Source organism: Meriones unguiculatus, chromosome 4 (assembly GCF_030254825.1).
Source record: "Meriones unguiculatus strain TT.TT164.6M chromosome 4, Bangor_MerUng_6.1, whole genome shotgun sequence".
In the NCBI taxonomy this organism is placed as follows: domain Eukaryota; kingdom Metazoa; phylum Chordata; class Mammalia; order Rodentia; family Muridae; genus Meriones; species Meriones unguiculatus.
In genome coordinates, this window is record NC_083352.1 from 95,135,751 (window position 1) to 95,146,449 (window position 10,699).

Here is a 10,699-nt window from a genome sequence, read left to right on the forward strand (position 1 = left end):
GGGGTTCCATGGGGTGCAGACTCCAGGCACTGTGGGAATCACTGTGCTCTTGAACTCACAGCTGCTGCAAGTCACAACCCTTGCACTGCCTGCACAGGACAGAGCCAGCCAACATTGTGTGGTGGAAGCAGATGAGATTCAGAGGCCCCACCCCTCCCTGAGGATTAACTCAGTTAAGGGTTGATAGAGGGGGAGAGACATCGTCTTCAGTGATAAGGTGCCCATGTTCCTATAAGCAAACCCTCATACAGACTCCTGGGAACAATCTGATGAAATTCAGTAGGTCAGACACACATATACACACACATACACACAGAGAGACATACACACACACACATACACAGAGATATACACACAGAGAGACATGAAAGCAGAAGTGAGGCTAGCCCATCTGAATGGCTAAGATCAAAAACTCAAGTGACAACACATGCTGGAGAGGGTGTGGAGAAAGAGGAACCCTCCTCCATTGCTGGTGGGAATGTAAACTTGTATAACCATTTTGGAAATCAATCTGGTGCTTTCTCAGACAAGATCTAGCTATACTGCTCCTAGGCATATATCCAAAAGATGCTCAAGTATACAAGGATATTTGCTCAACCATGTTTGTAGCAGCTTTATTTGTAATAGCCAGAAGCTGGAAACAACCCAAATGTCCCTCAGTTGAGGAATGGATACAGAAATTGTGATACATTTACACAATGGAATACTACTCAGCAATTAAAAACAAAGAAATCATGAAATTTGCAGGCAAATGGTAAGATCTAGAAAAGATCATCCTGAGTGAGGTATCCCAGAAGCAGAAAGACACACATGGTATATATTCACTTATAAGTGGATATGAGACATTTAATATAGGATAATCATATTAAAATCTGTACACCTAAAGAAGCTAATCAAGAAGGAGGACCCTGGTAAGATGCTCAATCTTCATTCAGAAAGGCAAAGTAGATGGACATCAGAAGAGGGAGAAAACAGGGAACAGGACAGGAGCCTATCACAGAGGGCCTCTGAAAGACTCTATCCAGAAGAGTATCAAAATATATGCTGAGATTCATAGCCAAGCTTTTTGCAGAGTGCAGGGAATCTTATGAAAGAAGGGTGAGATAGAAAGACCTGGAGGGAACAGGAGCTCCACAAGGAGAGCAACAGAACCAAAAAATCTGGGCACTGATACTCCAAACAAGGACCATGCATGGAGATAACTTAGAATCCCTGCACAGAAGTAGCTCATGGCAACTCAGTGTCCAAGAGGATTCCCCAATAATAGGAACAGGGACCTTCTCTGGCATGAACTCATGGGCTCTTTGATCATCTCCCCCTGAGGGGGGAGCATCCTTACCAGTCCACAGAGGAAGACAAAGAAGCCAGTCCTGATGAGACCTGATAGACTGGTCAGATGGAAGGGGAGAAGGACCACCCTTATCATTGGACTTGGGGAGGGGCACAGGAGAAGAAGAGGAAGGGAGGGTGGGATTGGGAAGGGATAGAGGAGGGGGCTACAGCTGAGATACAAAGTGAATAAACCGTAATTAATAAAAATAAAATTAAAAATTATAAAAAAGTGAGGCTAGTTATAAATAAAAAAGGTGATTAATGAGAGTGTAAGGGGGATAAGAAAGTATAGCAGGGACACAAATATGATTTAAAGGCATTATGATTATGTATAAAAAAATGCCAGAGGTAAGCCCACAATTATGTATAATTTCTGCTGGCTACAGTGGAAATTCAAAGGCAGACTGGACAGTTCATTGAGACCCTGTCTAACAGTGAAAACAAACAAGAAAAAGGTGTAAAGGTGGACATAGCCCAGCAGAGGAGCAAAGCCTGCCCCAAAGCCCTGGGTCTGGCTCTCCACGCTTGCAGGCTCAGCATTACCAGATAGATAGCAAGAATTTTCCAGAAAAGCCTCTGCACAGTGACACTGGGAATGGTTGTGAGAGGGAAGACAAGAGGAGGGGAATGTGGACCACAGAAAGCATATTTGGAGGGGCTGGAGAGACGGCTCAGCAGTCCAGAGCGCTTGCTGCTCCTGCAGAAGATGTGGGTTTGGCTCAACACCCATTGTGGCTCACGACTGTGTACAGTCTGTGATTCCAGTTCATGGAGATCCAGTGCTCTCTGAGCACAAGGCATGTATGTCCACGCACATACATGCATGCGAGCACACACGCACATAAAATGAGAACAAACAATCTTATTTACAAGTACATTTAGAGCTGGGGAGATGACTCAGTGGCTGAGTACTTGCTGGGCAAAGGTGAGGACCTGGATTCAGATTCCAAGAACGCATGTAAGGCTGGACACGGTAGCACACACCTGTCACTATCCCAGCACTCCCATGGCACGGTGACTCAGAGACCAGAGGATCCCAGGAAGCTGGCATGCCAGCCGCCTGAGTGGACAGCGCTGAGCAAGAAACCCTGTCTCAAGAACACGATGGAAGGCGAGGACCAACGTCCAAGGTCGTCCTCGGGGTCCACGGGCACATCTCAGCAGGTGCCCACCACCTTATACTCACAAACATGCACCACACGCACACGCGCGCGCACACAGCTTTCCTTTAATTGCGCATTTGTTTTCATCTTTGTCAACCGGCACCATAGCGTGAGGGAGAGCTAACGCTGTCACGCTTCTCATGAGACACTGCCCTGAGCACTTTGCGTGAACTGGTTCACTTGGGCCAGACTGACCAGGCAGCTGAACTGCAGAAGACCTCTCAGTGTCTTTACTCGTTAACATTTATGTTGAGGGGGAGGGTTCCGTTTGAGGATGAATATAGAACTTCCATAGCGGTTAAGGACCAAGAAAACGAACAAACCTTCAGCACAGCGAGATTAGAGGCACAGCTTACAAGCCCATGTTCCCTATTTTCTTGACCAGGGTTACAACATTGTTCCGAGTTAGAAGCGGGTCAGCTGCGTTAGGTTCTAACCTCCCTTAGGTTCTGCCAGGCAGGCTGGAGTAGCTGAGGGGCAGCTTAGTCAATGATGTGCCTTTTGCTTAAGTTTGCAGCCCCCACCACAAGTCGTGTGACTTGTGTCTCTCTCTGAGGCTTTCTGATGTGTACAGTGGGTTGGTTTTTACCCTCATGAGGTGCCTCACACTGAGTCTGGCACAGCACTTAGCATATACAAATTATTATGGTAACATGATTATTACTATGAATATGCCCCATTCCCTCTCCCTACATTCAGCTATATTGAGTTTCCTGTGTGGCTCAGACAGCCCTTTCCCACCTCTGCCCTTGTTAATCTCCCCGCCAGGGCCCCTCCCTTCTGCTCTCTACACACCTGGCTCCTCGTCACCTCTTCATGTCTAACATTCCTGCCTCCCAGAGCTCCCTTCTCCCCCATAGATTTTATGCCTTAATAGTATTCTATAGTCCTCTCATTATCAGGATGCTTACTTATTTATTTTCTGTCCCCATCCGAACACAAGCTGCAGGAGGGCCAGAGCAGTGTAGGTGATGTTTAGCTAAAAGTTACTAGGTGGGTAAGTGAGTGAGTGAGTGAGTGAGTGAGTGAGTGAGTGAGCGAGTGAATGAATGCCTGTCCATCTAAGACAGTGGTTGTCAATTGGCCTTAAAAATGACTTCGGAAGCTTCCAAAAAATATACTGAGCATCTAAGCAGGATGGCACAAGCCTGTCATTCCAGCACCCTAGTGGCAGAAGGCAGAAAGATCATGAGTTCTAGGCTAGCCTGTATTCTGTCTCAAGAAAGCAAACAGCCAAAAATCCTTGGAGCCCACCCCTAAAGATCCTGACTTAATTAGTCTTGAGGACTTGAACACAGGAATATTTTAAAGCACATTCCTCCTAAGCAACCCTAAGGTCCAGCCAACATTAGAAATTACCAATAAAGGGTAATGTAAAAAAAAAAAAAAAAAAAAAAAAAAAAAAAAAAAAAAAAACAGCTTTGGAGGGGCTAGAGAGATGGCTCAGCAGTTAAGAGCATTGGATGTTCTTCCAGAGGACTCCGGTTCAATTCCCAGCACTGGCAGCTCACACTTGTCTGTAATTCCAATTCCAGGGCATCTGACACCCTCACATCTTCTTCACATAGATATTCATGCAGGCAAAAACACTAATCAATGCCCTAAAAATAAATAAATTATTAAAAAAAAAAAAACAACTTCGGAGAGCTTCACTTGTGATCTGTGTGGAAGCAACCCCATAGAAGATGCTGTCCAATGCAGGTGCCACAAGATTTAGCAAGATTTCTGCTCTGAGGAGCAGAGGGAAAGGACCTGCTGCGTGTTTCCCTGGCTTGGAGCAGGGTGGGAAATGTGCCATTCAGTTCAGTGTCAGGAATTCCTACATTAGATCCACTAACATTGAGATGCAGCTACCGATACTGATAGCTTCCTTGAGGTGGACCCAGTGACAGGAAGCCGAGTTGCCACCTCAGGGCATGATGGGCTTGCTGCTCTCTGCTGCAGCCTTCCTGAGGCTTAGCATAGAGACAGTCTTCTCCACATCTGGTTCTGACCAGCTTCTCTTCCCTGGGTATGAGGGTCATGTCTAGCCATGGAAGGTGGGTATATAGAAGTTCAGGTGACCATATGCAGCTACCATGATGTCATTAGTTACCATGGGAGAGCTGGCTTGGCCTTCATTTCTGTAGAAGTGTGTGTGTCCTTTACAAGTTCACAGCACCTGGCCAAGACCTGCATGTGGTGACAACTACATTTTGCCTGCATGATCCCAGAGAAAAAGAAGAAGGCAGCAGAGAGTTCAGGTTGCCTTACAAATTGAGTGGTAGAAACGCTTTCATTCTATACTCTGGTAAAGGAGCATTGGTCTCCCAGAGGGAAGCAGAACACTGTGGTGGAGGGGTGGATGACACTAGAGGTATCTATCTATCTATCTACCTACCTATTTATTTATTATGTATACAGTATTCTGCCTGCATGTAGGTCTGCAGGTCAGAAGAGGGCACCAGATCACATTCTAGATGGTTGTGAGCCACCATGTGGTTGCTAGGACTTGAACTCAGGACCTCCGGAAGAGTAGCCAGTGCTCTTAACCTCTAAGCCCTCTCTCCAGCCCATAGAGGTCTCTCTCTCTCTCTCTCTCTCTCTCTCTCTCTCTCTCTCTCTCTCTCTCTTTAAACATATTCTGTGAGATGAATGAGACTCAAGACTTTAAAATGGTTTGTTATCAGTTTTCAGGCTTTGGGCTAAGATGGAGGAAAAGTGATTCATTTGTGGAATCAGAGAAATCTATAGCTTAGAAGGAAATCTATAGCCATGCCAGGCTATATAAGTATCAATTTAAAAACAATGGACAGGGAGGCAAAGACAGGAGGATCCCTGGACTTCTTGAGCGAACTAGCTTGGCCCTCTTGGCTAGCTCCAGGCCAGTGGGAGACCCCCTCAATAAAAATGTGGAACAAGACTTGAAGTTGTGCTCTGGCCCCACCCACACATGCACACACGCATGATCAACCCTTTACACACATATGCACGCAAATTAAAAAAATAAAAATATTAATAACAGGTAGTCAAGCATGGCAGTAGATACCTTTAATCTTAGCCCTCAGGAGACAGAGGCAAGAGTATTATGAGTTCAAGGCCAGCCTAGGTAGCACAGGAAGCCCTTGTGATAAATAAACTTTTCCCCAAGAACACAATGATGGCACAACATTGGGGGGAGGGGGGGGAATCTGTCACCACAACTCAGTCTCCTGAATTATGAATGGAAACAGAACACAGAGCTATGTCAGAGCTAGGAGCATCAAGTAGGAAAGCTGTCCACTCTAGAGCAGGTGGAAGCCAGTAAGTCATATTTCTGAAACCAAGGGGAAAAAAATAAGACAACCAAATACCTATGCCTACGTGTGTGTGTGTGTGTGTGTGTGTGTGTGTGTGTGTGTATAAACACACACACTAAGCAAATAAGCTGTGTAGGTTTTTGTGAATGGCTTAACCTTGTGCCTCCATTTTCCCATCAGTAAAACAGTAGTGACAAACTCCTTACCTCAGACAGCCAAAGATAAATGAGAAAGCATTTGACATGATGTCAGTCATTAAGAAGTGCTCCGCAGATGCTGCCCATTATAGCTCCCATTTGGAGCATTCACAGGATGAATCAGAACTGTGCCCACTGGCTCTCCACTTACTGTAACAAAATACCTCCGGTCAACTTAAAAGAAAAAAAGGTTTGCCTTGGCTCGTAGTTTAGAGGTTTCTATGCATGGTCTGTCTGTCCTGTGGCTTTTTTTTTTTTTTTCTGAGTATCACAAAAGTTTATTTAGCAAAAAGTTTCATATGAAAGTTTACATGACCTAATTCTATATCACAATCAAACAGGCCCTTTAAGAAGGGATGTGGATGCCTCTGCTGAACAGACCTCATTTAGACTGTGGCTTTTGAGTCGTAAAGAGGCAACTACATCATGACAGGAGCACAGGCAAAGGAAGTGAATCCCCTCACTGAAGCTGAGAGAGAGGGAGATTGGAGAGGAGACACTAGAGTCCCTTCAAGGCCACAAGTTCACTGACCTATGGTCTCCCAGACCTGCCTCTCGAAGGCTCCACCACCAAGCACATGATCCACTGGGGAACATTTCAAAACTGAACAATAGCAGGATCCAAAACATTTAGAAAGGGGCAGGGATGAGAAAGAGGATGAGGAAGAGAAGGGAAAAGAGAAAGAGAAGAGAGAGAGGAGGAGGTAGAGAAGGGAAAGGGTTGGATTGTATTTACTGAGAAAGAAACGCAAGGAAGTCCAATTTCAAAAGGCCCAACCAACCAGCCAAGTGAGAAGCACAACAGTGTCTAAAGGAAATGCCAAGAGCAGATGTGCTAAGTCTACCAGCATTTACATCAGTCTGTTCATAGTAAGAACAAAACATCCCCTCCTTAGCCAGTGCTCTGCTCCCTCCGTGGCCTGGGCTGTACTCTCTCTGTAGCCTGGACTGTGCCACCAACCTTGCCAGAGGGAAGGTGAAGCTATCTTTACATAGATTTGTAGGAAATGTGCAAGGCCTTCACAAGTGAGGGATCAGGATTAGAGCAGACTTATTACTCTGGCTTTATCTTGGGGTAAAATTTTCTTTCTCCTAACATCAATCTAAGCGAGCTTAGTCATCATGGACGCTGGAGGGAGTGTCAGAATTACTTCCACAGGATTTGTGGATGAAGCATCTAAAAGCTGTACCAAGCTGCTTAACACTGAGAAATAAGATGAAATGTAGTTTTATGTTCTGTTTGTTTCTGTAGTGTTTAAATGACTGACATGTATCCACATTGCATTCATAATTTTTAAAAGAGTACAATTATATAAACTGGACCAGTGAGATGGCTCAGCAGGTAAAAGTATTTGCCACCAAGCCCTATGAGCCAAGTTCAACCTGCAGTACCCACATGTCAACAAAAAAATCCACTCCAACAAGATCATGTACATTTTAGCTATCTAAAGCCGTCCAGGAGCCTTTCTGGTTCTTTAATACTAGTTGCATTCTGAGCTCTTCAAAAAAAGAAAAAAAGATTTGTAAAGCATGCATTTTCTCTAAAACCTACTTCCACAACTTCAATCTGTCACATTTGCCAAGAACCCCTTAGGATGACACTTTAACTGGAAGACGGAAAGGACAATAGCTGGGCAGGAGCACTTGTCCAGGGTGTCGGAGGCCCTGGGCTGCTGCTCAGCTGAGGAGCCCTCTCTCTGCTGCCAGCTACCCACTGTAAAGGTTTGGCTGGGAAGTGTCTGCCACAGGCTCACGTGTTCCAGCACTTGGTCCCCCTTGCTGTCTGAGGAGGCTGTGGAAACTTCGAGGATGAGGTCCCAGCTGACAGAGGTAGGTCGTCAGGGATGGCCCTTGGAGGCTATATCTGCTTCTGGTTCCCATCCCTTTCCCTGTTTCTGGTCCTCACCACAATGTGGAGAACCCAACCACTCTGCTTCTCCTAGCACCTCAGACAGGCAGTAAACCTCTCCTCCTTTTAGGCCGCTTCACTCAGGCATTTAGTCACAGCTGTGAGCAAAGCAACTCTCGTATCAACCCTTAGGCTGACCCCCTACACACAGCAAAAGTCCCTTAGTCTGGAATCAGAATTCTATAGCCTCCTACCCTGACCCCTCCCTCATATCTTTACATTTGCCCAGCAGATTTGCCAGGGAGAACCAGAGGGGAAAACAAATGCAGAGCAGGAGTCCTATCTACAGAGAAGAGACTCCTCCTTGGCACTCAGAGAGGCTTTTCCACTCTTTCAAATCAACAGCAGCCTCAGTCAGGATCTCTCTCATGAGTCTTGGGGAGAGGGTGGTACACAAGGAGGAGGGTCACATGCAGGATGCCAGGCTGGCTGCAGCTGAGGAAGGTGAGGAAGGATGTGTCCTTGGCTTGTACTGAAATCCCTCTGCCAGGTGGTCAGCATGGCTCTGATGGCCCGCACCAAACAAGCCAATTAGCCCAGAGCCCCCCACAGGTGATACCCTGAGGATAGGTATGCCTTTCAGTATGGCCCAAGCTGGTTGTCCCCATACTTATTTTGGTCACTGCTATCGGAGAACATAAAATTCTTCTTGTCTAAACAGTCAAGAGTTAACACTGTTGTGGAGGGCAGAGGTGGTGTCTCATTCTTTTTCCTTTTCTTACTCAGATCATCACTATGACGGATCTCTAGGTTGTGCTTTCCAAGGACAACACAAAAAGATGATGATTTGTCAGGTGTGGGTGGCCTGAACCTTCCTAGCTCTAAGCTAGGTTACAAGGTCTGAATTTGAATTCCTAATGTTCTGTGCAGCGACTTTGTCTGCGAAGGATCTAAAACGCCTGCCTGAGCTTGGGTCCTCGTGGTCATGGAGATGTTCCGAGGTGGAGAGGATGCCATCACACCCCTACCCTCCCACTCCGTTATAGTACTGAGTGAGGTGGGAATAGCAGTCAGTTCACAGTGAAAGCGCTGTTCACTGAGCATGCAGGGTCAATGCTGGCTACTCTGCGTGCTAATTCATTGAATCTTCCGCATGAGGCTGCTGCTACTGCCCCCAGTTCACAGACAGGGAAAATGGGCCTTGAAAGGTTGGTTACTTTCTGCACCTACCCTACCTGTTCAAACAGATCCTGAACCCTGAGATGAGGCTAGAGGCAAGGACCAGCCTAAAGTCCCAGTCCCATGCCTTTGTGCCTCCATCACCCCCATTTTAAGTAGTTCTGGGGGATCAAATTCCAGGGCTTTTGATGCGATAAACTAGGCCTCTACCCACTGAGCTACATCCCTGATGGAATGGGAAAGGAGGGTAAGCTCAATAATAACCCTTAGCGTCCCCGTTCCTGGAGAAGTCATGGTGGTACAGAAAAGGACCCAGGATGCTAGGTGACTACAGAAGGAGGACCAAGCCTCAGGGTAGCATTTCTCCTCCGCTGCAACATTCTAACAGCCTGAGAAGCTATGTCTGTGGCTACCAGTTAAAAGAAGGTCTTGAACAATTGAGCCAAAGTTCTTAGTGTGGGAGTAGCTGGATGTTTTCTGTAAATAACCCAACAGCCGATAGCTTGGGCTTGACAAATGCTACAGTCTTGTCCCAAGTCCCTGATGTACTACAACCTCTGTCCCAAGTTCCTAACACTGTCATTGTAGCACAAAAGCAGCCATAAGCAACAGTGAACAAATGAGTGTGGCTTTGACTCAAATGAGCCATGCAAAAACAAGTGGCCCAATGCCTGACACAGGCCTGGCCTTTCATTCTACAGGCATGTGTTAAGAACCTCCCACTTGTCAAGCACGGGGCTGAATGGGAGAGACAAGCACGACCACCCATTTAGGGATATTTGGGTCGGGGGACAAAATCAGTCTGCTGGTGGGAGTAAGTAGGAAATCCAGAGGCCTTAGACTGAGGGAAGGCTCCCTGGGAAAGATGAAACCATGTTGATTCCTCCACAGCCTGACACATAGATGAGTGTTGCTCCATCATGACAGCCTGCAAAGGTTCCTGCCTTTCCTTGTGGGTCGTCTGTGGTCACTGGCTCTTCCTTTGTGTCCCCCAGTCTCTGAACAGCTACAATGATGGAGATTACGAAGGAGCCAGGAGGCTGGGGAGGAATGCCAAGTGGGTGGCCATTGCCTCCATCATCATTGGCCTCGTCATCATCGGGGTGTCCTGTGCCGTGCACTTCTCCAGGAGGTAAGTAGGCTTTCCAAACCCCTCCTGCTGTTAAGTGCTTTTCTCAAATGCCCGTAGGAATCTGTTGGGATAGGTTAAGATAGGCTCTGAGAATAAAAACAACAGGGTCTTCATGTTTTCTTCATGCTACAGAGACCATGAAGGGCATATGCGAAATCTCTCTTCCAAGCAGGTATTCCAAGACCCAGGCTGTCAATAACTCCGCTGTATTATAGTGGTGCTATCCAGGGAAGAAGAGATGGATCCAGCTTGACATGACCGTAGCCATCCTGGGTCATGACTGCCACATTTATCTACAGAAATGACCCCATCACAGTACAGATAGACAAAACCATTAACTTTATAATCAGACCCTGACTCGAGGGCTACACCTGACCCTTCAATACCACCTGAAGATAAACTAGGGACATTCCAGCAAGGATGAAGTTACCTTTCCCTTCCTTCTGACCCAAGTTGTAGGGACCCAACTATTCTTGTGCTGCCTGGACCCAAGGTTTGATAAGCCAGTGCTCCCAGTAAAGTGCTCCATGCGGCACATCAGGCCCAGTCCTCACACACTGGGACTAGAT

General features: G+C 46.6%; 1 protein-coding gene across 1 annotated transcript in view; it reads left to right on the top strand.

Moving 5' to 3' along the window:
* Tmem233 (transmembrane protein 233) overlaps window positions 1–10,345 on the top strand; it is a 30,490-nt gene extending 20,145 nt beyond the window's left edge. The window contains exons 2-3 of the mRNA XM_060383233.1: window positions 9,994–10,130; window positions 10,303–10,345. Coding sequence (XP_060239216.1) covers window positions 9,994–10,130; window positions 10,303–10,345 — 180 coding nt within the window. The remainder of the gene's footprint in view (window positions 1–9,993; window positions 10,131–10,302) is intronic.
* Window positions 10,346–10,699: the final 354 nt, after the last annotated feature.